Source organism: Plectropomus leopardus, chromosome 17 (genome assembly GCF_008729295.1).
Source record: "Plectropomus leopardus isolate mb chromosome 17, YSFRI_Pleo_2.0, whole genome shotgun sequence".
Classification (NCBI taxonomy): domain Eukaryota; kingdom Metazoa; phylum Chordata; class Actinopteri; order Perciformes; family Serranidae; genus Plectropomus; species Plectropomus leopardus.
Genome location: NC_056479.1, coordinates 14,586,486 through 14,612,493, shown reverse-complemented (window position 1 = coordinate 14,612,493; position 26,008 = coordinate 14,586,486). Strand labels below are relative to the sequence as shown.

Genomic DNA, 26,008 nt, shown 5'->3' with positions numbered 1-26,008 from the left:
TGGTCATCTTATTTGTGTCCTCTAGGCAAAACTTTTCAAACATGGGAAAAGAGATGATCTCCTGCAGTATGGTAAGTTCCGGTTGCCCTGTTATGTTCATAGTAAAGTAATGAATCAAGAGTTTGCTCTTAAATATCGATGTGGAGGCCAAAGCAAAAATAGAATTTCCAGAACTGTACTTACTGAAGTATATGATTGTCACATTTGTAGTATTTGTTCAGTTGCTTTTGCCTGTGGTAACAGAATTATTTGTGTTAACAAATCATTATTTAAATGTCTTATGCCGAAGGGAGAGATTTAAATGTAAACATGAAGCAATATTTTATTTAAAAGTATAATGACAGAGCCCTTCTTGTACATGAATATCATCTTCTCTGACATGCTATCAAATGCACAGACAGTCCAGTCGTAGCTGACATGTGTATCCCGTCAATGGCTGCTAGGGAATACTTCTTGGCGTTCCTGTGACATGCAAACACACTCTGTAAATACTCACATCTTTGAATTGTCAACATAGTGACATTTTTTTTCTGACCAAAAGGCACATGTATTTTCCTTAGCCTCTAGCCAGATACCTCCAAAAATATGTTCATTCTGTATGTATTTATCAATGTATTTGCTTTAACAGTATAATAACAGATGATACTGATGTCCTTATTTTTTACTAGCTCCTACAGTTCTGAAGTTTCTGGAGCAGAAACGTCTTTCAGAGAGCAACCAAGCCATGCTGAGTAAACTCAGTGTCAAACTCATCCAGAGGCTTGGACTCACCTTCCTGAAGCCCCGTTTGGCCACTTGGAGGTCAGACGTAATACCAACTAATTATAATAAACTAAACTTTATAAACTTTATTGTCTGTCCCAGTCAGTGACAGAAATTACCTTTTGACAAGGCTGCAACAAAAAAATACATCACATTATTAAACACACTTAAGACACATTCAAACTCATAAAGTACAGACATTAGAAAGCAGCAGCAGATAAAAATATGTAGCGGAGTGTCTATTCAATTTGTTCAGGGTGGTTATTGCCGTATATCTAATGTTGGGAGTGTTGGAAGTCCAAAGACAGCTAACACGACCTTCATTTGAATCTTTATTGTATATATAGAAATGCAGTGTGCGTTTATAGTCTGTTCTATCAAAAATGTGGGTCACATCAGTGTAAATAATATTGAAACCAGGATTGTCGTGATATACTGGAATTAACTGTAATACTTAAAATATAATATTATTGTCTTGTTAATAGTTCAGATATGATAATATCATGTACATAATCCAGAACCTCACAAATACTTCAATCATGTTTTGAATGTGCTAATTAATTTACCAAAAATAAGAGCCAAAACACACAAAGTTAAAGATGAGTTTGACTGATAACTTAATTATGATTATGTAAATCTTTCTATACATATTCAATAATATCGTTATTTGAATTGAGATAATGATACGTTTTTCATAATGAGTAATGTCATGCATGACAACACATTTTGTATCATTTTTGAGAGGTGGCTCGATCAGACAGAAGCACAGAAGTGATGAAAAAAAAGTATATTAATGTTTTTCAGGTACCAGAGAGGCAGCCGCTCCCTAGCAGCAAACCTTTCCATGTCCCAGTCGACTACAGATACTGCAGCTGTGACTCCTGAAGTGGAGACACAAGAACTGGAGGAGGACTATGACATTCCTGAGGAGGTGGAGACTGTTATTGGTCAGTTTCAGCCTCCGTTCTGTTTAAATATTTTAGTTGTTGCAATACCTCTGCTCAGGAAACCTAACTTGCGTGTTGTTTTACAGAGCATCTGCTGGTGGGATTGAAGGATAAGGAAACAATTGTGCGCTGGTCTGCAGCAAAGGGGTAACAATCGGTTCAGATGTCACCTAACTTGAACTGCTGATGACAAGTTGTCCTTGTTGCTACTTGTCTTTGGTATTCTCTATATTAAAGACAGTTCCTTTGAAACAGTTTATGTGTCACAATAGCTATCTGTTTTGTTTAACCCCTCAGCATTGGGCGGGTGACTGGGAGGCTTCCCAAGGAGCTGGCAGATGAGGTGGTTGGATCAGTGCTGGACTGCTTCAGGTTTGTTCCTGCTTGGGGGGATATTGGCTCTCTCCATCAGTCATGCTATGCCATTTATCATCTATTTTTATTGTTTTCAAAATACCTGTCACAAAGTGGCAGTTTTTCAAGCAGCTCCATATTGCACTAACATGTTCTATGTTTTGACCCGTGTTCTGTTATTTTATTTTCAAGCTTCCAGGAAACAGACAATGCTTGGCATGGAGGCTGCCTGGCACTGGCAGAACTCGGTAGGCGAGGACTGCTGCTTCCTTCCAGGTTGACAGATGGTATGTGACCACAAATTCACATTGAAATAGTTATCTTAACATACTATTGTAAGCAAGTCAGTTTTTGTAATTTCTTTATTCAATATATTTACATATACAATATTGTCAATTCTCTACATTGCAAAAAAATGGTCCAAATTTAAATATAAACATCCCCTATAAAAATAGCTTTCCACCTTTTCCAATCAAGTGTGAGAACAAGACATAATACAGACATTCATCAGTTCTTTTTACAGTTGACCTTGTGGCAGTGCTATAAACAGTTTAATTATGTTCAATAAGTTGATCTTTTCAAGTTGAGGCTTGTAGTTGTGAAGGCTATAGATACCTTCTTCACAAATATTACAGTCAGAGTTTAGCAGCAACGAGCCCTCCTCCTCAGAGCCCGCCCTGTAGTTTTTGCTTTCTTATTTGGTTTATGGCACTTGTTTTCAGCCTGGCCACTGTTTGCTCTCTTCATGCCAGTTCTCTTAGCCTTGGCTGGGTGTTTGGTCTTCTTAGTAGAAGTTGTATTGTCTGTGAAGTCCTCCATGGGTCTATCTGAAGTGCTGAAGTCATATGAAGAGCCAGCGGAGTTTGCAGTGGCAAGCTGACAGAGTGCCAGTGCTGCAGTCTGCCTTTGGTCAAATGGTTCTTCTTCCAGGTCAGTGTCTAGATTCTGCTGGAGATCCCCTGAAGTGCTCGGGGCAAAGCTGTGCACAGGGCTGTTATAAGGTGCTCGCAGGCTGAGGTTCAGAGGCAACTCTTCCCCCTTTGATTTCTCTGCGTCTGAGCACTGCAGTCTGAAGTCAGGTGGACTTTTTTCTTTGTCCTGGCTCCTTGTTGAGAGGTTGAGTGGGGCCAGATCTTCTCTGTTGTCCTCATCAAAATTTTCTGGTGTAGGCTGAGGACAGGGCTCAGACACAGACATAGAGGAATATCTGCTGCTCTCAGCTGATCTGAAAAAGATAGGCCAGAATAAAGTGTTAAAGGAAATAAGTTACCAGTAATTGCAAATACAATATACTACAACTCAAGCCAAGAAAGATAGATGGAAGAATTTTGACTTACCCTCCATCCACATGCAAATTTCTTAACTGCAGCAGGCTTTCTGCAGACTCCTCAAGTCTTGAGTCAGTTATGGTGGACTGCATGGCTGTAGCTGTGCTTCCTAATTGGGTGGTTGTTTCTGAGTCACCCTTGTTGGTGTAGTGTGGGGCCTCTGTGTCTCTCTGAGTGATGTGTGCATGGCTGGGTCTGTCAGGGGAGCCCAAGGCAGAACAGCCCTCTTTTGGGCTCAGCCTGGTTTCTTTGTCTCCACTTTGCCCATCCTTGCTCTCCTCATGTGTAGATGTGTCCAGGCTGTTGTGACTGGGACGTGGATGCATGTACAAGTCATAATCCTTGGGCCAAAGGGTCGGGCCATATACATCCAAAGGACGATATCTTGATCCTGTAATTGCCATGGGGAGCTCATGGGGTCTGTACAGAGTGTAATGTAGAGGGGGGCCCGCATGAAGAGGGTGGCAGTATCTGTATGGGTATGGGGGAAAGAGGGAAGTGTGGGGTGGGGCAATGGGTTGTGCCACTACAGGCCTCTGGGGATCCATAAACTCTGGCCGGAAAGAATGAGAATTTGGCTCATTTGCATTGTTTGCTGGCAGGTAGTACGGTGGGTAGAGAGGCCGGTCAGGCAGGAGATATGGAGAGTATTCAGGAACCATGGGAGGGGGGAATGGTTTCAAGGGAATGGATGATGAAATTGTGCCCCATGGGAAGCCTGGGTGACTGAATGTTGGAACAGGAGCTTGCGAATCCTCTGAATGCCGCACAGGTGACTCGAAGGCTTCTGCTCCGTCAATTTTGGGTGTGACGGGGTAGAAGGCAGATGGGCGCGGCAGAGACTTGGCCTCGGTGCTCTCCCTGTTCTCTTTCTCTGTTACTGTATTTAATTTTGTCACACTCTGGTTGTCCTCAATGGCCGGACTGTCACAGCCAACGTCTATTTCTTCAGTGTCATCTCTGCTCTCAGCTGTGTTCTCCTCAGTTCCCTGTTTCTCGAGACTGTTGTTCTGAACTGCTGGCTTGGGGCTTGGACAGTCCTTAGATCTGACGGAGACTCCCTTTACTGCAGCCTTAACCTGTCTGGCAGTTTGCCCATTCTTCTGTGACATCAGGGAAATTGAGTTTTTACACAAGTTGTATTTCATGTGGTTGAAGAGATGGGACTTTTCATTGCAGGTGAAAGGACACTGGAAACACTGGTACTTGTAAGGCTTGCCTGGCGGGCGGGGAATGTAGTGGGGCCTTTTTGGCTTGCGTTCCTGAGCCATTTCCATCTTGATTCTAATGGATGTTGTCTGAAAAAAAATACAGCACATTGCAGTTGAGGAATTAGTTGAAGTTCTCATGTCTCTGAAGACTTTAGGAGTGTGGCACCAAAGCATATAAGAGAAACTCATGAATCATTGTACCGGATTCCCACCAAGCTGACTGTAATGACGCTAAGAGAGTTGCTTGACTGGTTCAGGTGGAGAGTGGCTCTCATTGGAAGGTTTCTTTAGCTGCTTGCACAGAAAAATCTCTAGCTGTATAAAACACTGCACCCTCAGGCTAATGTATTTCTGCAACTGTTAATTCACACTGGGTTGAACACGAAACAGACAAAGGTAAATAAGAAAAAAAGGTCTACTGTGTGGGAAAGTGTACCCACATGTTTGCATAGGTGCACTCGCGTCTGTTTGGTTTTGGTTGATTGGCAGCAGCCTACAAACGCCTCTAGCTGCCTGTTCACCCGTCTATCTGTTCCGAAATCACTCCACTCATCTCTCCCATAAAGTTAGAGCACTGCTACAGCACTAAGTAGGCAGGTGTTGGGTAGACAAGGCGCTTACTAACACAGACCTGGAGGGCATGCAGAGACTTGCTTTCTATCTCAACCTTACTAAACTGCGCTGTTGGCGTGGGAACCACAAGCCACCTGCTTCCCATGACTACACCTGCGGGATGCGCTCAGCTCCCAATATGTATTTGATGAGCTCACCAGCTCTGGGATACATGAGTATGAGAAATATATGGAATGTACCAGCTAGCATGAGCAATAATTAAAACCAACCATTCTGGTAAAACTGTGATGTTTGGTGGCATCTCAAACACTTCAGATTTGCCTTTAGAATGAAACATCACCTAAAGCTGTGAGTTAAGTGTTGCTGGGTGCCGTGTCGAGGAACCTGCTTGTCATGCGCTGTCGCAAGAAGTTGTCACTCAAGTTTTTGTCCAACTGTTTTAGCACGCAAAGCCACTCCTTTCTTAGGAACTGAAATTCATTCGAAAACCACTTTTTAACAGTGTGTCTCTCTGTGAAAATAATCCAGTCACTACCTGTTGTTTTTTGTTTTTTCCTTAATAATAATAAAATGAGAAGATTTCCATAAACTCAGGTGGCATGTTTTTTTTAAATTGTCAAATAAGCCTGTATATGTTATGGAATTGTTTTTGCAAGCTAAAAAAAGCAACATTATTGAACTAGTTGTCTTGAACTTTCCTCTGCAGAAGTTGGATACTTTTTGCATTAGCTGTGCAGCAATCATTACAGTGCAAGTAGGGACTAATTTAAATCCATAGGTAACAGGTGCATACAGAGCAAATACCTACCCTAAACAATACACAATACAACCTAGCAACAACACCTTTACAAAGACAGTCTTTTTACGATAACACAGAAAGGCTTTGACTGAGTGCTGTAAAAAAGTAAATGCAACTTTATACTGCGCTTCCTTGTTAAGAAAAGGGCAATAACAAAAAAATATACCTGCTCTGGTTGTAGCAACAGTGTCCTCTCCTAAATATTCAGCCTGCAGAGAGCCGCTCCACCATCCACAGCCAGCGTCAGTCAGGACAATCGCTCCACTATGTGCGAAAAGTTCCAAGCGTGTTTGTGAATGTGTGTGATGCAGCATGTGTGTGCTGTATTTGGTAATGTTAGTTGTGTGGTGAGTTCCTTTCTCTGAGATGTTGTCTCACTAGTGGGTGGAGCTTAGGCCCAAACAGCAGGGCCCTCAGGCAACATTGATGTACCTGGTATTAGTCAAGCCTCAAGCGATGATTTACATGATGGGGTGGGGTGGGGGCTCTCATTTCTTCTTCCTGCTTAACTGCTCCATCTCTCATCTTTTGTAGAAATGACCACACCGGACTCATTTTGAAATTTTACACTGGAAATTGATAATCAGCCATTTCATCGCACTTCACACATAAAAGACATATTTTTCTAATGGATGTCACTTTAAACTCAACCTGTTTTTCATAAATTCTATAAAAAATCAGGAAGACCACCACAAATTGCAGCACTTTCCTTTCTTCATTTTTTTATGTGCTGCCACATGGTTGCTTCAAATGTCAAATATTAACATCAATACATCTGAAATGCTTAGTGTATGGAAAATTAAAATGATCATCTCTGTTCATTACTGCAAATAAAGCATACTTAACCTGTAATTCAGCTAGTTCTTACTGGTTTCTGGTTCTTTGGTATCAGTTGTGAAGCTGAAGTATTAACATTTGAACTCTCCTTACCACAAACATTGTATATAGTATATGCAACATACATTGCTTTAATTGTTTGAGCTTAATGGGTTTTTTTTTATTTTATGATAAAACCTCTTATCCATTTCTGTTGTCTGCTTGCAGTTGTGCCACTCATTGTGAAATCCCTGACCTACGAGGAAAAAAGGGGAGCATGCAGTGTTGGCTCCAATGTGCGTGATGCGGCCTGCTACGTGTGCTGGTCTTTCGCCAGGGCTTATGAACCCAAAGAGCTCGAGCCTTTTGTCCCTCAGATTGCCAGGTAATCTTCCTCGTCTTTACTTTGCCATAGAATCTTGCTACAAAATCAAACTAAAAGCACATTTTAATCAGTCAAATTTAGGGATGAGGATTTTTAAGATTTTATTGATACCAATGCAATAATCAATTCTGCTTATTAGTCAAATTCTTTATCGATTCTCTCATTCATTCCTTATCAATTTTCTGTTTGGAACAAAAAGTAGGGCTACACAGGTTATCAGCATCAACATAACTATCAACTCTGAGGCTGAACACAGTGTAGATGGAATGAGAGAGTATTTGCAAACCAGACAGTTTCATTTAGGCAATCAAGAGATGAAAGCCAAATGAACCGGTTTAATAATCTGTAAGATTTTTTGTGAGTTGCTGCTCATTGTGAATTATGTTCTTTTATAATTTGCATAGAAAATGCATGATTTGTCTCCAGGCAGTTATTTACTGCCTCAAACCAGTTTTTCTGTGCCACAGTAATCTTGCATGTCCCCACATAACCAGCAGATATACTTGTGTGCTGCTTTCATGCCTTCATATCGAAGTAGGCTGTAGCTTGATATCACAAAATTTGTCATTCTAAGATTGTGGTATCAGAAGGTGATCATCACATATCGTCTTGAGGTTATTAATAGCAATGGCACTGATGAATGATTTCCTATGAAACTGCTACTGCTGCCAAATGGTATGTGAAGTTGATCATGTTGTGGCACAGTGCCAGCTGTTCGTTTACACATGACCCTGTGTGCCCTGTCGACACAGTAAAGATACACTACATGATTTCATAGAGCCCTCATATCCCCAAAGATATATGTTGAGTTTTAGAATATCAGTAGTGAGGATGTTTGGGGATTGATAGGCATTTTTTGGCATTATAATCTCCAGGAAGTGTCTCTAAGGTCTATGTGTGGTGACTGCATGAATACATAAGAAGACCTAGTTGTGCAACTCAATTGTTTTTATGTTCTCTTGCCCCTGAAACTCCTGGTTTCTATAGTTAAAGTCTGTGTATTAAAGGTAGAGCTGCAATGTTTATTCCATCGACAGAAAATTAATTGGCAACTTTTTTGAAAATCAGATAATAGTTATGGTAACTTTTTAAGAAAAAAAAAGCGAAACATTTTCAGGTTTCACACCTCTTAAATGTGTGAATTAAATGCTTTTCTTTGTCATATATGACAATAAACTGAACCGCTTTGGACTTCTAAACTGTTGGTCGAATAAAACATAACAATATTTGAAAACATCACCTTTTCGCACTTTACCGGCTAGTAAACAATAAATTTAAACAAATGCATAGGGGGCAGTGAAAGAGAAAATAAAACATAATATTTAAAATGGATAGTCCTCTTTTTCAACATGCAACATGTAAGTGCCTTTTTGTCAGTAAGACAAGTGACTTTTACATAAATGTTCCTTATGGCTTTCTTCAGACATGACAAGAAAAGAGCTACATGCTTACGATATATTTGGAAGAGAGAGGAGGAGATTTGTATCAGCTTCATTGTCTAACTTTATTAAAGAGTGAATTTGTCTTACTGTTTTCTAATGTCTGATCATGCACAAGCATCAAATAGAAGACATGAAACCGGGACTTTGGTTTTACTCGTATTTGTTTGATGTAAAACATTTTGCTGGATGTTTATCCATTCATTCATGTAACATGATTGCTATGAAGAATTTTGCACAAAAGTGACCAGGTTGTATTCAGACCTGAGACTGACATGTTCAATGTTAGAGTTGCAGTTTTACCGACAGTAGGGACTGGACAGAAATGGCCTCTTTTGGTTTACAGGATAGAATGCAAAATTGCTAAGAAGGCGTTGTTCCAGTATCAGAAGCTGCAGCCAGCCTTAACAATGATGAGTAACTTTTTTTCAAACTTCCACATCTGATCGGCAGCCAGTGTAGAGAAACAAGAGAGTAATATCATCCAATGACGTACACTCAGTCTTTGTCAATAGTAACGGTTTGCCTCCACCTTGATCTCTTGTCTCTCGGTGTGCATGTACAAACCTGCGGCCTCTGACTGTGCAGACCAGCTCTGCAGTGTCAGTTTGAACCCCTGCGACTACCATTATCATCAGCAGTCGTGACAACACCCTCCCTTTCCCTAGCCTACAGGATTGCCAGGTTTCGCCTGTTGCTGTAGGTTTCGGTCGCTGTTTGGCAGCAGTGCTCAGACAAGCTGGTTCCTGCTCTATTCATCACCACTTGATGACATTTACAGAAAACTCACTTTTCTGAATGTGCGACGAAGTGACTTGGGGGCACACACATGCACACACACACAACTGTATCTCTGCTTACACAGTTGCAGTTACACTGTGTACTTATTAATTCTAGCAGCCGCAGACATAATTCAGAATACCCTTCAGGTAGTGCAATCATGAGTGCAATCAGGACTGTTTTGTTTCCAAGCCCTCGGGGCAGGGGCAGTTAGTAAAGCCAAGTCGGGGCAGTAAGTAAAGCTCCAGGCCTGAAGCTTGCTGTTAGGAGGCAGAGAACTTGGGAGGAGAGCAAACAAGGCAACAGCGGTTAGTCTCAGGCTGTCACTTTGTGATGTTTAAGTAGGTGGCCCCCTTCAACAACTGACATTCACACACACCCTCCCGAGACTTGTAGAGGCAGTGTAGAGTGCAGGGATAATGAGGTCAAAAAAATGATCAGATACAACTTCCAGTATTGCAGCAGAGTCATGGTTAATCATGTCGTGGCTTCGTTTACATATACACTGTTCCAGGAACCTGTGCACCTCAACCCAAGGCAGTTTCAATGTGGTGATGTAATCTAGATTTAGACATAAGTAAATCTCAGTCACTGAATCATAACAACTGATGTTGAGACACTGTAACAGGGCAGAGGATTACAAGGTTATTAACTTAGTAAAGGAAATGTTGCAAGACAGAGACACTATGGGAAATATGTGCCAATTTTTCAAGTTGTAAAAGGTTTGTAAAAAGTGATGATACACAAGTACACAAGTACACAAGACTGGGGGGTTCCCGCAGTCATGGCATGTCTGGAAAACTAATGACATTTTAAAAGCTGTTTTCCAGGCCTACAAATGGTTTGGAAATGTTGGAATTTAAAAAGTTCTGAAGATTCGTTCGATTTTTAGGCTTTTATTTAAAATGTGTTTATAAAAATCACCAAAACATGTCTAACATTACACGAAATCCTTTCCTCATGTTACTGATTTATTACTGAATGTGTTGCATGACTGATTGAAATGTCACCAGGCTGGCATTGCGTCATTGCTAGGCTGCGCCCCCTTTTTAGGTAAAGAGAAACAGGAAAATGCTGAAAAGCCGTTGTTTAAGAGGTTAACTGAGGCTTTCACACTGAAATCTGAGGCACATAAGCTATGTATATATTCTCTGTCAGTGTGGTAAATTGCTAAATGAAGCTGATGACACTACTAATAGATAGCCAACGCTAATTTGAGTGGGTGGCTGCTGCAGGACAGTCATACAGCAGCATCAGACTGTCGTCTCCAGCTAAATCTCAGTCCGTTTGCTGGCTATCAACAGGTTGGTTATTTACAGACAACACTTTGACTAACAATGCCTTCTGATTTAATCGAATGTACGTATTTGATTGAATCATCAGGTATTTTGGTCTGGATATTTGTACATGAAATATCTGGCCCCTGTGTCAGGTCATTCATTCATTTGGATGAGGAAAGACTGCAGGGACATGATGTTGATCAGCCTTCATTTATGGAGGTATTGCTTTCCCTCAGGTTCAGGCAAAATCACAAAACAATCATATACATGGCTATTAAACAAACTTTTGTTTAGCAAGAAATAAAGGTACAGGAACGTGATAAAAGTCAAATCCAAACTCGCATCAAATTGCATTGACATCTATGCAATCTGTGGTTTTCGATCCCCCAGAAAGGGGCGTGGCCATGGCAAAGGCCCTGTTTATGCTGGCCTGGTCTATTGGCAGTGGGCGTTGGCAGCTAGTTGGCAACAGAAATATCTAAGTGAAGTGAACATTTGCTAGCAGTTTGCTTGACTGCAAATGCCCGGGAAGTGTGTGTGTTATAATGTATGGTTTCATCGCTATGTAGGCTTATCCATTCTAAACTCAGTGATGGCATGGGGTAAAATATGGAAAAGTTTTTAAAGCAGATTGGTCAAAATGTGTGGGTATCCTGTAAGGACAAGACACATGGCAGTACATTTTACACTCAAACAGCTATAGTGGAAGACTCATGGGTGCTGACTTTTTTTTATTTGATTGCAATCAAGTTGAGTTGTTTAGTCATTATTTTTTGACTGTGAAAACCCTTAATTACTGAAGAAATCTTCATCAGATCAGGTGCACACTTCTAGGTAAGTCTTTTCATCAGATTATCTATACACTCCATTGCACACGTTGTGTTTCTCTCTGCAGTGCTTTGCTGATCACAGCTGTGTTCGACCGAAATGTCAACTGCCGCAGAGCTGCTTCTGTAAGTCCTCCGGTCGACATCCGACTAAAGATTTTCAGTTACATGACCTCAGTTAAATTTAATGTCTCATTTTGTCCTAGGCTGCCTTCCAGGAAAATGTCGGCAGACAGGTTTGTGACCACTGTATTAACTACTTGTGTATTATGAGTAATAGAACCACAGTGATTTGATGTTTATTTGCTACCAAACATTCAGGTCTTGCTCAAACTTGCCTTGGTAGCAAAAGCTTTTGAAGCAAGCACAGCTACAGGGCACCGGCAAACGTTTGATTTACCTGCAGCATTTGAGCCATAAATCTCTCTTAAAATCTTAGATCATTATTTGAAATCGGGACCAAATCACTGATTTTGTTAATATTGAACAACATGGGCCATTCTTTCTTAATGCACTGAAAACATTTCAGCTGTTTGTTGCTTGATTATGTGTCAACAGGGGACATTTCCTCATGGTATTGACATCTTAACTGCAGCAGACTACTTTGCTGTTGGTAATCTCAACAACTGCTATCTGAACATCAGGTAAGAAACCCTCTAGCAATTACAGCCATGCTTTCTCAGTCACACAATACTAAAGTTAAGCTGCGCTTGGACAAATGTTTAGGACAGTGCATTTAATAATTAAGCGGGGTGGTAAGAGGTAGTGTCCCATCCTTCCTCACTGACAAAGGAAGTGACAGATAGAAACCAGTCCTACTTCACAGCTGAACTTGTGACCAAAGATTCTTCTCCTCCTCTCCCGTCCCACTGGCCAACTAGAGGAAGTCACTCAGGTCTAGGAAGACTTCTTTGCAGACACCATTACATGATTTATGGTTGGTTAAGTGCATAGAAATATGCAGCTTTTTATCAGTGAAACGGTTCAAACTATATATTAAATATAATATTCTGGCATTGGGGGGTTAGATTATGAGCAATGATGATAAGATGACAGTGCTGCCTAGACTGAAGTCTTGTGCCGTCACCAAGGTGGACAAATATATGAGAGAAAATTCCCCCCTTTCCTTGCTGTGAAAATGCAGTTTTATCTACTTTTTTGTTTAGCTGAACCCTAATCGGAAAGGTTAGCTGCAAATGAGCTTAACCTAGATGCCCCGCATACATGTCTTTAACTTGGTTAGCCTGTAAAGAATGTGTTCCAATATGACCCTGCCATCTTTGTACATACACACGTGGCTTGTAAGGAATGAACTGTGTGCAATGAAGCCAACACAGAAAAGCTCCAATACCCTTTCAGGAGTTGTCACCTCCTGGCAGAAATATGTCATCACCTGCAGAGTAAACATTCAAGCAGAAAAATGGAGGAAGATGCTAGCCTTTGGGCATGACTGAAAATAGAAAAGCACGTTACAATGTAAAAATAGACAAAAGAAGTGGAACATAATGTATGGTGGCTGAAATATTTTTTTATTGTTGTGTTTGTTGGGTTTTTTGCAGCTAAAGCTTTCTTTTTTGTCCTCAAAGTGTCTATATAGCTAGTTTCCCAGAGTACACCAAGGCCATGATAGATCATTTGATGGCAATGAAGATTAACCACTGGGATGGGTAAGTGCTTGCATCTTCCTGTCTTCATAATTGTCACCAACTATGATTGTATAAGCATTTTTATTTTTGAGGACAACCCTTTATTCTTTGCATGTTTTCTAGCGTCATCCGTGAGCTTTCCACCAAAGCACTCCACAACCTGACGCCTCAAGCACCTGATTATATGGCAACAACAGGTAAACAATGTCACCTTACCTGTTCCACAGGCAACGGAGAAAGTAAATTGCTTAAGAAAAATGCCTTTTGGAAATCTACTGAAACCTATAATTATTTGTCCTGAGTATATACACTCTTTCTTCTTGGTTGGTTTCAGTTTTGCCACAGCTGTTGCCCATGGCAGTCGGTCTTGACCTCCACGGTCGCCATGGAGCCATCCTGGCATGTGCAGAGATTACACACGCTCTATACAAACTGGGCCTTCAGACCAACAGGTAGACTTTAATAGCAAGTCAGTGGAGCAAGATGTCATAGTCTGGACTTCTGGCATGTGTTGTTTTTTTTTTTCTTTTTAACCACCCGTACAATGTTAATATACTGTGACGATAATCATTTGTCATGATGTGATGTGAAATGTGAAACTTTGTGGCTCAACAAATTAGAACACTTATATCTGAACTGCACCCTGAGGTAATAAGTAATGGTAATGTTAATGCTGTACTGATAGTTTGAAGCTTCATACACAGCATTGACGTTTCTCTGCGTCAATATTTGTAGGCATTTAGAGTTCCAAAAACAACATTTTCACTGTGGTTAAAAAGTGTTTGCTCTCCTGCTTGCTGCACAATTTTGGGCAAGGCATGCACCTGTATTAACGGGCAGCAATCTAATAAGATCATATATTAAATTTATATTGTCACAATAACAAAAAGACACATTTTATCCGATGAATCACTTAATTCAAAGTGAAACTTTTTTGAGTATTCTTTTCATTTTTTTAGGGCAATGACATAAAATATGAAGACAGACATTCAAAGCTGTGAACATGAATGATTGTCACATGTTGTCCTCTTGCATTTGTCCTACAGGACTGTGGTGGACATCATTTCTTCTGAATGTGTGGATGCATTAAAAAACATTCATCAGATGGTAGGTGAAAACATTTCAAAATTGTTTCAAATTGAATGAACTGGTGAAACCATCCTTTGTAGCTGATAACTATGTGTTGACTTATTTTCAGCTGCATGACAGAAAACAGTACAGGTAGGCTGAGGGGATCTGTTTATTTTTTTAGCTGTATGTTTTAAAAAACATGAAAGTTGTTTTGGTTTCATGTAAATTCTGCTTTTTTGTAGGGGGTTTGGTGGAGAGCTAATGAGGCCAGCCAGTAAGTCAAACAGCAAATAACACATCTCTCACAAAGCAATTCATTGGTTTTAATAAGTTGTTGCAAGAAACACTATGAAAGATTAAAGATTAAAGGCAGTGCTATTTTCTCAACAGTAGATGTAATCAGCTGTATCTTTTCTGCAGTGTGCGTCCTTATTGAAAAGCTGTCCCTGTCCAAAATGCCTTTTAAGAATGATCCTGTAATCAGTAAGTTAATTTGTTTGCTGATGTGCTTTTACACATTTTTATTTCATTTAACATCATATCTCACAGTCCCTAATGTTGTGATACATGTGTGTTTCAGCTGGCTGGCAGTGGCTTATTGATGACAGCATAAAGACTCTTCATCTTGTTTCTAGTGGTGTTAAGGATGCCATTTTGGTAAGCTTTGCTTAATTGAATCAAAGTAACGTAGTTTTTCTGAATCAAGACTAGTATTTTATAAACAAATAGTGGCAGTCTTGATTTCCACAGTAACGTGATATTTGTCATTTACCACTCAATGATCTTCATCCTCCTGTCTGCAGGTTGCTGTGGTATCGGCCTTATCTGCCTTGTGTGAGGAGTACTACCAGGTCAAGCTAGGCCAGGCTGAGTCTCAAATGCAGGGTGAGTTGAATATTATTTCCTTTTTCCAATACTTCTACTGTATGTCTGAATTTGAAGGTCATATCTGTGTGTGTGTGTGTGTGTGTGTGTGTGTGTGTGTGTGTGTGTGTGTGTATAGAAGTCCTGGTATCTCAGTACACTGAAGGGCTCAAGAGTCCACAGATGCTCACTCGTTGTGGATCTGCTCTGGCCCTCGGCTGTCTGCCAAGATTTATGATCCACAGCAAACTGAAGCAGGTGTGTGTTGAGAGAATGTGTATTTTCAAGCTGTTTTACATCTCACTGCGTCAGAATTTAGATGTGTCTGTGTGTGTGTGTGTGTGTGTGTGCATGCATGTTTTAGATCGTTGAAGGCCTCCAGCAGATGTGCACTGTCAGCCAGAAGGAGGGGACTTTTACAGAGGCGAGGAGAGATGCAGTCACAGCAATTGCTCAGTGAGTATACATTTACACTTCTATTTATTCCTTCTGTTGTTTTTTTATGTCTCAGCGCAAGCAACATCCGCGGCCGGAGGCATCATGTTCTTGGGATGTCTGTCCCATTCTCGTGAATGCGATATTTCAGGAACGCCTCGAAGGAAATGGACTCAAAATTGAATTGATTAGGCTTTGGTGGTCCCCACATGTTTTTAACTCAAGAATTCATACGCTTATTATGACAAAATTTCACACAAACTCTTTATAGTATAAAATGATGAGGTGATGACGCTTGGTATCCAAAAGGTCAAAGGTCAACTTCAACAAAAAAAGTAATAAAAATACATTTATTTGGTATAATACTTTTCATGAAAATTACATTCACAAAGAGCTTCACAAAATAAGTTCATAAAAAAATACAGTCAATAAAACAAAGGAACTTTAATAGAGGGAAAGCACACAACAATACAAACATAAGCCACAAGAGAAGAGTAAAAGAAAAGACCACAAAGCAAGAACGACGTCTCTTATGGTGGGACAAAGTCTTTTTGAAAATATGGGTCATCAGTTGCTTTCTTAAGCCCTCTACAGAGATGGCAGACCGTGTGCCAAATGGAAGAGAGTTACATCGTTTAAAAGCTTCTACCTAAAAGACACGATCACCTTTTGTTTTCAGCCATCTGATGTTCTGAAAAAACACATTTTAAGCCATTATTCACCTTCAGTACTCAGGAACAGAAGGGGGACATTTGGTCTAATACTGAAATGGTGACACTAATCTTGGGTACCCACCCTGACACTTTGAAAACTGTAAAGATCCTTTATGCTGCTGGGTTGAAGCGTGTGAGGCATTCACATTTCTCCAATAACTACTCTTAATGCCTTTTATGAAAGTCCTTTAAAGTCATCTACATATATAATATGAGTCTGGACAGACATGGATGTAAACTGCAACTAGACTGGATGGTGGATTTGTACTACCACGAGGCAGTAATTCTAGTTTTCTGCGTTTTTATCTCAAGTTGTTGTGGTTTAGGCTTATGTTGCGGAGGCCCCTCAGTCTCTCTTCTGTTCTTTGTCTTCCCTGTCTGTTAGTTTAGCCGCGTAGTTGTGAAGGCAGTAATGCTAAAATCAACAGTAGACTGACTCTACCTGCACAACCTGAATGACGTGTCTGTCCATTGTTTATTTACAACCTTTTTTTAACCATTTTTTCTCAAAATTGTAATTTTTTCTTATTTCTTCTGTTCATCAGATACTGTATCTCTTCTGGTGGCCCTTTTAGTTTTTTTGTTAATACGTACATCTTTCTCATCCTCCATCAGAGTGTGTGTGAAGGTGGGTGTTTGTGCTGACGGCTCCCCAGACTCAGCTTTGTGCTCGGAGAATGTGGCCGAGGTGTACGGCGTTCTGCTCAACAGCATGAATGACTACACGACAGACAGCAGAGGGGATGTAGGGGCCTGGTAAGTAAACTTCCTTTTCAACGCATTAAGTAAATAATCACACAAACACTCTCAGCTGACAAATGCACACATGCTCTTTTAATTGGCCTCAGGGATCAGGAATGCTCCCCTGCCTGAGGACTCTGTTGTTTTTCTGTCCCTCCACCTAGGGACACAAAGCCATGACAATGACATACATGCCTGTCTCACTAGTAGCCCGAGGCCATGCTTACCGCCTTGCCAGGAATGTCACCAAGCTTGTCACTTGTCCTCAAACCTTGGGATGGGCTGTGTCTTTCACACTGTCTAGTAATCTTTTTCTTTCCTTCATTCTTTGTCTAGATTCTGTTTTCCTCCTTGTTTGCATGTCCTCATCTCTGCTGTCACTGTTTTCATTTTTTCACCACACTTTTCTGCCTTTTTTTTTCAAGCCCTCGCAGGACAGATTTCTCTCCACTGAGCACCTGTTTCAGGGTGTGACTTTTGAATGAATACCCTGATTAACATTTCACATAAACAAATTGTGCCCTGCAGCCATGAAGCTAATTTGACTATAAAACTGCCATATACAGCAACACTAAAATGCAAGCTTCAAATGATGGTGTGCATGCTTGTGCCAGCTTGTGTTTCATTTGTATGTGTGCACCATTTGTCATGTTTGTTTTAAAAAAATATTTTCAAGGAGTTGCCGCTTTAATCATAATGATCAATGTGTGTAAAGTACACTCACGCCCATGTCATTGCAAGCACAAAGTCTTTACGCTCTTTGTCATGTGCCCAGGGTGAGAGAGGCGGCCATGACGAGTCTGGTGGATGTGACTTTGCTGGTTTCCAGCAGTGCTCCAGAGATCCTTTTGCCAGACCTGTGAGTAGCAAACAAAGAAGTTTCATTAACACCATACATCTAGAGAGACTTCACACTGTGTGTCACGTCAGCAGCAGCTGATCGTAATAGACTTGTTGTATGTTCATCGGCTTGAGTAATCTTTAGTGTTACTTGGATGTCACAAGGTGTGGCCACAAACCTCAGCCTAAATTAATCCAGCTTGGATCAGGTAGGTATTATGATAATAACAGAGGTTTAAAAAGTTATGTAACATTTACTTAAACCATTGATTGGACATGAGCTGATATCTTTAAAAAAAGAGTCACATCATGATGGAATTCACACCTAGTGTTGCCTTTGGGCTAAGTCATTGGATAATTGTTTGTCACCATTTATTTATCACCAGAACCAGGGCTCGAAATACTTTTTTCTCTGAACATTCACCGGTGCATTCAACTTTTAACAACATTTTTTTGACCATCGGCAAACATCTTTGTTACCATTTGGTGTATTTTTCCATATTTATCGCACTTAACAGTTATGTAATTACAGTAGTGTACAGTGAAACTGCTACGGAGCATTTTAAGCATTTTTTTATTATTATGTAATCATATAAGGACTACTTTTGTGACTTGTTTTCTTCTAGTTTCTATGACCATTTATCTATATAATTGAATAAAGATTACTAACTACTAACTTTTCATAATTACAACAGCTTTTAATGCAGTTTGTAAATAATTTAAATGAGACACTGACAGTTGTGAAAAAAATCACATAATATACTTTATAATATTTCATAAAAAGAATTGTAAAAAGTAGAAATAGCACTTAAATTTTGTATATGAAGAGGTATGATCTGTGTGTCAGGTATAGTGATACATTTTAATGTAATGTCACAGGGACATATTAAATGGAATTTATTGAGAAACTACTATTATTATTATCTTAATGAAAAAATATTTGTGTAAAAACAAATAAACGTTAGTTTATGTTTTTAAAATTATAATTTACTCAAATTTTGGCAAATCAGCATGAAAGTACTGAGAAAAGAAAATGTTTTATTTAAACAGTAATACTGTTATGATCCCCTAGTCAGCCAAAGTCAAAGTGTCAGTTGCGGGAGTCTCACAGTCAGTGTGAGAATTGGCACCTATAACAAGTTTTTTACACAGGTGAATGTGGAACTGAGAATGAAGTACACTTGTAAACTTTTACATCCACTGCTGTGCATAATTTGAGCCCTGAGAATCCTAGCTAAAAAGGTACAGAAGGTTGGTATAAGTTAGAAAACAATAGGTGATACCTTAGTGAAGTTTTTTTCACTGTTCTGTCTGCAGGGTTAAGTGTATGATGTGCTGCTTGGCCCAGCAGGCAGCTGAGAAGATTGACCGCTACAGAGCCCATGCTGGCAACGTCTTCCTGCGCATCCTCCACAGCACAGAGCCTGTAGTACCTCACATCCCCCACAGAGAGGAGCTGTTGAGCATTTTTCCATTGTGAGTCACCCCCGCCCTCAGCCAGCAGCAGTACAAGCTGCAGTGATTTTTAATCATTATGCCCGACTCTTTTAGCAAATATACATAAAATATGAAAGTTTGATGTGGAACAATTGTTTATGTGCCAGCTTGTGTTATTCGTCGATCTTTGACTCCTCTTGCTGTGTCTTTCAGTGAAACCACAACCAGTCTAAACTGGAATGCTCCATCCCAAGCTTTCCAGTATATCACCCAGCTGCTGGGACTGCCCCAGTATCAGTACCACGCCCTGCTGGGCCTCACTGTGTCTGTGGGAGGGATCACCGAGTCTACAGTAGGTCAACTATGATGAAAGTTTAACATAGTCACTTCAGAGCAGGATGATGTGCAAACAAAGTTTAAAGTAAAAATGAAAAACTAAGGGTCATTTAATGCTTTGATGAGGCGGTATGACCCTATCATAATATGCATGGCGTTCGTCAGTGATACAGCCTGCAGATGATGATCACCGCTCTCCACAACATGTTGCACACATTACTCCAACTGCTGGGGGAGCGGCGGCAACACTTCCAATCAAAGTTGCTTTACATTCTCTCTCTCTCTCTCACTCTTGTTTTTTCCTCCAGTCCAATGTAACTTATGCCAGTTACACACAAGAACTACCAGTTTCATGTGTCTACTGTGCACTCTTTTTTGTGTTTTTTGTGTCTTTTTTGTGTTTGTGTACACTATGTGAGCAAAAGATACCTAATTCTAATGTTTTGTCATTCATCTAATTCTAAATCTCAATATTATCATTAGTTATTGTAGGTTAATGGCAGCACAGCCATACAATATTTATGACATTACACAGACTATATGGTCTGCATAAAAACACACGCAAGTGTGCGCACACACACCCACGCACACACGCACACGCACACGCGCGCACACAGACACACACACACACACACACACACACGGGTCAACCCGAGCAGCTCTATGCCCTGTTAAGACACCTAATTTTGATTTTTTTCCTTTAATTTGTTACCCATTTGTATATTATAAAGCTTGACTTTCACCTACAAGATGTTTGTAGACGTGTCTGTAATTGCATTCACATTTCAAGACCATTAATAAGAAATTCACATTTTGATGAAACTTAGAGGAAAAAAAATGCTGGAATGAGAACATTTATTGAGTTTAATAAGAAATATAATCAATTTTTACATTTTATGGCCCTTAAAATGTTGTTTCAGTGTTTTACTGCAAGTAGGACATATAGAACCTTGGAAATATATATATAACAGAGACACTGTTTCGTTAGACTTTGCTCATTAGCAAGCTGGGAGGTTTGTACCGCCTCAGCCCATTTCATTGTGGAAATTCAATTTTCTATTACACAGAAAGGCCTGACGATTTGTTGTTCTTTTTTGGACAGTGGTAAATCTGGCTGTCAGGAATGAGTTGGCAAAGTCAGCTAAAGGTTGTTATTTTTCCGCAGCACTTCAGGCCAGCAGGGGGAGCCATGTGTCTAATGTAGTCTACTCACTCCACTGCACCCTTACTGTCTCTGATGCCTCACTTTCAATTAATTTTTAAAATCACAGATATTAGGCAGTGTCACTTTGACTTATCTCCACTCTGTCCCTGCTGGACATACTGTGGCAACCACCTGTGCTGGAAGCGTTGATCCACACTTATCCAGAACAAATTGATCTGACAGCTCCCTCATGGTGCTGGCAAGCGAGAGTTTCCCATCAGTCGAACCTTTGCATTTCACTGCTAAATAACATCTTAAAAAGCGTGCCTGATACTTTCCACTCCTGACCCCTTGAACACCATCAGTGGGAGGTTCAGCAGGGGCCCCAAACTGGGGTTGATCAAGTTCTCCTCCAGTATGACCTAACCTGTTAAAAGCAATCATTCAAAGGAGCTCCTGCTCACAAAGATTTTTGATGGTGGGGTTATTTTTAGCTTTAAGTGTTTGTGGATGTTATAAAAGAAAACAAGTTTAAAGCCTGTGATAGCAGCAGTCAAGTTGAACTCATCTACCAATGAAGGCTGTAAATATATTCCCTCAGAGATGATCTGGCTCTCGTCTTGCTTCTACCTCCTGCTCTCCCAGCCTTTCTTTGCCATAGATACATCCTCAGAGACGGGAAAAACTGATATATTTGTACAGGGTTGCATGCAGGAAACTGAGCCAATACTGCATCGATATATGTGCCAAGATTACCATTCTCACACCACAGGCGCATATTCACACAGGCCAGAGAGATGAGGCTTCCACTAACTTTCCAGGAACTGCCTTGAAGGCCAGCCTCAGTGTAGAGAGATCATAAGGCTGTGCAAAAGTCAAACAGCAGAATCTGTCCCAAGAGTCCCACAACTGAGTAAAATAATTCTATACTAACAAGTGTTTCACAGTTTTTGCTTGCATAATTTTTGCTATTATAAACTGTAAATGCCTAAAATAATATTTAATCATTCAAACACATACATCTAATACACAAATAATGTTGTATGTAGGTGTTGATGAGGAAATCGGTTTCCGCATTACTCTATCTATCTGTGACATGTTGTGTTGCTATTTTATGTTGCTATGTTGCAAGTGTCAAGGTTTGACACTTTGTTAACTGCAGCCTGATGATATCATCATTTTTATGTGTTTTTCTTTACCTCAGGTTCACCCTCATTCACCCATAAGCACACAGTCAGATTGTTGTTACAGTATATATAAAACATCTATTTTTACATATGTTTTTACAGTAATATTTGTGATGCAAAAGAGTACAAAATTTTACAATATGGCAATGTTATTGTACAAAACAATTAAGCAATCTTAGAAGGCCGGGTGTTTTATCTATATGAAACTGCATCATATTTTTCAATATAAGATATGTGGCAATGCTTGATTAAGATCTTCTGCACGTTTTATCTTTTCCGGTTGGTGCATCTATAGCCTGTGTTTGCTCAGTTTCTCCTAGTGTTGGTTGTCCAGCACTCTCTTGGTTTACTGTGTTTTTATTGCAATCCTCAATAAAATCGTTCATGGTCCCATCCTTACTCTGTACCTGACTCTACAACTAACATCATCACTTTTTATTCCTCAAAGCAACAATAAATGTAAATGTGTTTTTTTTCCCTCTGTTTTAACTTCTACTGTCTACTGCTTCCATTCAGGTACATTTTTCCTCCCTGTCATTGTTTGACTATCTGAGAAGGATCCAGGACAACAGTGCTACTCTGACACAGTTTGGAGATACACTGCTAAGCGTCTTTAGGGATAATCTCCGTAATGACAGGTACACACACACACACACACACACACACACACATAACCTTTCTATTTTCTTGATCTTGTTGGATGTATTACTTCAGGCCCTTTCAGTCACAGACTATTGAATGGTTGGATTTTTTAAGAGTAATTGTCCTTTACCTTTGGTTATATGTGATGCAATATTTTTCCTTTGCTTTTATTTTTATTATGTATGTTTTTCATTTTTACTGGTGATGGGAAGTGTACCTGTAAAGTGTACTATATAAGTGCAAAATTATCTTATCAATCTCATTTTTATTCATAGTGCTATCAGTACATTAAGGGATTCATCTTTAACAAACTTAAAAGTCACAGAAAAAAAATAGTTCAGTATACTAACAGCATTAAATATTCTATCTTCGACTTCAGTAACAGTGTTTTCTTTTCCTTTTTATAGGGTGTCTGTTCCTTTTCTTAAGATGCTTAATCAGATGCTTGCTAACAGCTGCTTTGAAATATTCACCACACAAGAGAAGTAAGTGTTGCAACATCCTTGTTAAAAAAATAAAATGTAGATGATGTGTGTGAGCACTAAAGTTTTTCTGTCTTTGTTTTCTAAGTCATCCATTCTGTTTGGATCTTTTGGCTCTTTGCAAAGAGTTCAGGAAGGCCAAAGACATTTCCAAGCTGCGCGCCTGTATATCTGTGTAAGTCTCCATCTCATTGACACATTGTATACTGTACCGAGGCAGAAAACATCATCCATGTTGACTGTGCTGCTCTTTGTTTTTCTCAGTTTCTGTGGGCTGATCCAGTTCCAGGGTGAAGTGAGGAAGAAGGTTTTGTCCCAGCTGCTGATACTTCTCTGCCATTCCTTCCCAGTGGTAAGTTCACAAGACAGTAATGCTCACCCATTTTTAATATATGTAAATAAATGTATGAAGGAACCAACAAAAAAAATTCATCCACTCTATTCAGCCCTGCACTCTGCTCTGCACATACCAGTGAAACGTGTCTTTATCCTGCAGAAATTACGAGATATTATTGCACAGTTGGGTTTAGTATGTAGCTCTAGGTGTAACATTGTTAGTTGGTTGGTTTATCCACCACTCTGGTCCAGACTGAGATATTGCAACAATTGTTAGGTGAATTTCCCCACCAGTCATGGTCCTCAGAGGATGACTCCTAATGACTGGTGATCCCCTGAGTTTTCTTTCATCACAAGAATGAAGTTCACGTTTATGCTTTTTAAGTGCATCGGCTCAACAGTTAGTGGATGAATTTCTATGAAATTTTGGTTTGGACATTTATGTTCCACTTCTGGGGACTTTAATAACTTTGATAGATCCCTGGCTTTTTTGTAGCAACATCATCATGTAAAAATTTTGATTGGTCCAACACTTACAGTACATATGACCAAATACCTGCAAAACATATGATATTCCCATTAGCCTCTGCTTTGCCTTGTGTTTAGTGCTCATTACCAAATGATAACTAAGATGGTAAAAGTGGTGAACTTTTTACCTGTTTAACATCAGCATGTCAGGATTGTCATTGTAAACATGTTTGTACGCTGCAGTTTGCATTTTCGTCAGTACAGGGCAGCGTCATAAACAACTAGCATTTCAGCCCTGGGTGACCTACAGGTCATTTTCTAATTAAAAATAGAATTAATCTGATTTGTATAGGGAATTATTTTGTACTAAAAAAAGTTTCAAAAAAAAGGGCGTTTGTTAAAACAAAGTGCCAGGGGAGGATCCTCTCCTGACGTTAGAGCTAACCCCCAAGTGTCCTCAAAGTCTAGAAACATTCCTGCGGGGCTGTTGCGACTGACTGTAAAATATCTGATTTGTGTGTCCTATAGGCTTTGTGTCAATCCTTGCACCAAGTTAATTAAGTCAACAAGTCAGTAAATTTTAAATTTGTAAAAAGATGAGCTTTGAGCCTTTTTAATGTTTATTCATTTTATCTGAAAAAATATTATTAATGTTAATTAAATTAATGTTTATTTTGATGTGCCCCTTACCACCTGTCATTTTGCAAGAGTGGCCTCTCGGCAAAGCAAGTTGAATATCCCTGCTGTAGAGTCTTATTTAACAGCTACGATAGACAAAAAACAAAAAGCTTTTTGTCACTTACAACCCTAGATCAGAAAGACTACAGCCAGCCAGATGTACGAGATGCTGCTGACCTACGATGATGTCATAGACCCTGAAGTGCTGGATGATGTCATGACCCTGCTAAGTGATACTAATTGGTTAGTGTTCACGTTTGAACATCAGCAGTTGTTAAAAATTATCTTATCGTTAAATGCTTTTATGTAATGTGGTCGTGTTGGGTGTCTGTTCCAGGGAGAGTGACCTTGCCACAGTACGAACCCACAGGAATCAGCTCTGTGATTGGTTGGGAGTACCCAAGCCACAGATGGTTACCAAGGTAACCAGGATATCTGTAGGTTGTAGGTGTAATTACCCTGTTGGGCTAAGTTAACCTGAAATCTGTCTTTCATCAGCAGAGCCCTGTCCAGGTTTCCTGATCACCTGTTGCTGTGAACACCAGCTGCAAGTCATGTAGGTAGACACCATGTTGTAAGAGTTAAGAATGGATCCGCTCATCTGAACGTGCCCTGCATCTGCTGGTCTGACCATCTGCCAAAAAACAACACATGGAGTGTATCACAATCTGACAGTTTTACATGGCAATAAATGGATGAAAAACATCAGTTATTTCTGCTAGTTTTGTTACTATTACACAACGTTCTTGCACGCCAGAAAGTTTTTTGACAGGTGCATCAGATCAAAAACTGTGATAAACTAAAAAAAACAGCACACACTAAGTCACTTGTACCCTCATTATTAACAATGTTTTGGCCCCTGCATAATGACAGTCTGAACATCAATAGCAAGGTGAGTCAAAAGAATGTGCCTTTTTTCTCCCTTTTGCTTTTGGACCATTCAAACGTTAAGCACATCTGTGTCATTAAGCTTTTATTGCAGTTTTCTGTGCACAGCTTCTTTCTCACATGTCCCATTTAGGTCAAAGTCTAGTGAGACTTTGGAGATGGTTTCAGTAGAGCTGTTTACTTGTAACCTGTTCTTGGAACAACACAGATAGGTGAAACTGAAACTGAAGCTTGCGTACACTCCAGGGAAATGGTTGCCATTTAGACGTTTTGGCACCAATTGTGGAATGTCACTGGGGCCCTGCTTCCCCTTGGGTCCCACGCAGACCTACTTTTTCTGCATCGGTGGAGGTGCCAGGAACGAGGGAGGAGTCCCAGGCCTGATAGCGGAGCCTCCCTGGTTCCCTGTGGAACAGAGCCTGTTGAGGCACTATTGGTCCAGGCTTTCTCATTAGAGTCTGATAGAAGCCACATTGTCTCAGCCAGCTTCTCTGTCTCACACTGACAAAGATAACGATTGTGGCATCATTTTCTAATTAGGTGGTTTCTGATTGTTTATCCTACATTGCAGAAACTCCCCAGGCTAGTATTCACTATAT

General features: G+C 40.0%; 2 protein-coding genes across 3 annotated transcripts in view; one reads left to right on the top strand and one right to left on the bottom strand.

Annotated features, from left to right (window-relative positions):
- The window catches only part of tbcd (tubulin folding cofactor D), a 29,527-nt gene extending 4,298 nt beyond the window's left edge, over nucleotides 1-25,229 (top strand). Inside the window, exons 8-39 of one of the 2 annotated variants that reach the window (XM_042505090.1) lie at nucleotides 26-71; nucleotides 669-801; nucleotides 1,567-1,709; nucleotides 1,796-1,856; nucleotides 2,007-2,081; nucleotides 2,256-2,350; nucleotides 7,019-7,175; nucleotides 11,570-11,627; nucleotides 11,708-11,737; nucleotides 12,060-12,145; nucleotides 13,088-13,168; nucleotides 13,271-13,344; nucleotides 13,482-13,599; nucleotides 14,194-14,254; nucleotides 14,346-14,368; nucleotides 14,461-14,492; nucleotides 14,639-14,701; nucleotides 14,799-14,875; nucleotides 15,022-15,103; nucleotides 15,222-15,340; nucleotides 15,447-15,538; nucleotides 16,846-16,986; nucleotides 17,747-17,830; nucleotides 19,129-19,287; nucleotides 19,462-19,600; nucleotides 22,432-22,553; nucleotides 22,965-23,042; nucleotides 23,128-23,214; nucleotides 23,304-23,391; nucleotides 24,655-24,764; nucleotides 24,859-24,943; nucleotides 25,023-25,229. In XM_042505090.1, the coding sequence (XP_042361024.1) occupies nucleotides 26-71; nucleotides 669-801; nucleotides 1,567-1,709; nucleotides 1,796-1,856; nucleotides 2,007-2,081; nucleotides 2,256-2,350; nucleotides 7,019-7,175; nucleotides 11,570-11,627; nucleotides 11,708-11,737; nucleotides 12,060-12,145; nucleotides 13,088-13,168; nucleotides 13,271-13,344; nucleotides 13,482-13,599; nucleotides 14,194-14,254; nucleotides 14,346-14,368; nucleotides 14,461-14,492; nucleotides 14,639-14,701; nucleotides 14,799-14,875; nucleotides 15,022-15,103; nucleotides 15,222-15,340; nucleotides 15,447-15,538; nucleotides 16,846-16,986; nucleotides 17,747-17,830; nucleotides 19,129-19,287; nucleotides 19,462-19,600; nucleotides 22,432-22,553; nucleotides 22,965-23,042; nucleotides 23,128-23,214; nucleotides 23,304-23,391; nucleotides 24,655-24,764; nucleotides 24,859-24,943; nucleotides 25,023-25,043 (2,820 nt within the window). In that variant the 3' untranslated portion in view covers nucleotides 25,044-25,229. Of the gene's footprint in view, nucleotides 1-25; nucleotides 72-668; nucleotides 802-1,566; nucleotides 1,710-1,795; nucleotides 1,857-2,006; nucleotides 2,082-2,255; nucleotides 2,351-7,018; nucleotides 7,176-11,569; nucleotides 11,628-11,707; nucleotides 11,738-12,059; nucleotides 12,146-13,087; nucleotides 13,169-13,270; nucleotides 13,345-13,481; nucleotides 13,600-14,193; nucleotides 14,255-14,345; nucleotides 14,369-14,460; nucleotides 14,493-14,638; nucleotides 14,702-14,798; nucleotides 14,876-15,021; nucleotides 15,104-15,221; nucleotides 15,341-15,446; nucleotides 15,539-16,845; nucleotides 16,987-17,746; nucleotides 17,831-19,128; nucleotides 19,288-19,461; nucleotides 19,601-22,431; nucleotides 22,554-22,964; nucleotides 23,043-23,127; nucleotides 23,215-23,303; nucleotides 23,392-24,654; nucleotides 24,765-24,858; nucleotides 24,944-25,019 lie in introns of both variants that reach the window. The other variant, XM_042505089.1, reaches the window with a different exon arrangement.
- znf750 (zinc finger protein 750) lies at nucleotides 2,453-6,298 on the bottom strand. The gene is made up of 3 exons (XM_042505092.1): nucleotides 6,141-6,298; nucleotides 3,401-4,689; nucleotides 2,453-3,288 (listed from the first exon to the last, which is right to left on the bottom strand). The coding sequence occupies exons 2-3, from the start codon at nucleotides 4,666-4,668 to the stop codon at nucleotides 2,706-2,708; spliced, it is 1,851 nt and encodes a 616-aa protein (XP_042361026.1). The 5' UTR covers nucleotides 4,669-4,689; nucleotides 6,141-6,298; the 3' UTR covers nucleotides 2,453-2,705.
- Nucleotides 25,230-26,008: the final 779 nt, after the last annotated feature.

Bases quoted from the DNA above. Each gene is read 5' to 3' on its own strand.
- znf750 (XM_042505092.1), bottom strand. From the start codon at position 4,668: ATGGAAATGGCTCAGGAACGCAAGCCAAAAAGGCCCCACTACATTCCC. The intron at 3,289-3,400 runs GTAAGTCAAAAT...TATCTTTTTCAG, and splicing joins AATTTGCATGTGGATGGAGG to ATCAGCTGAGAGCAGCAGAT.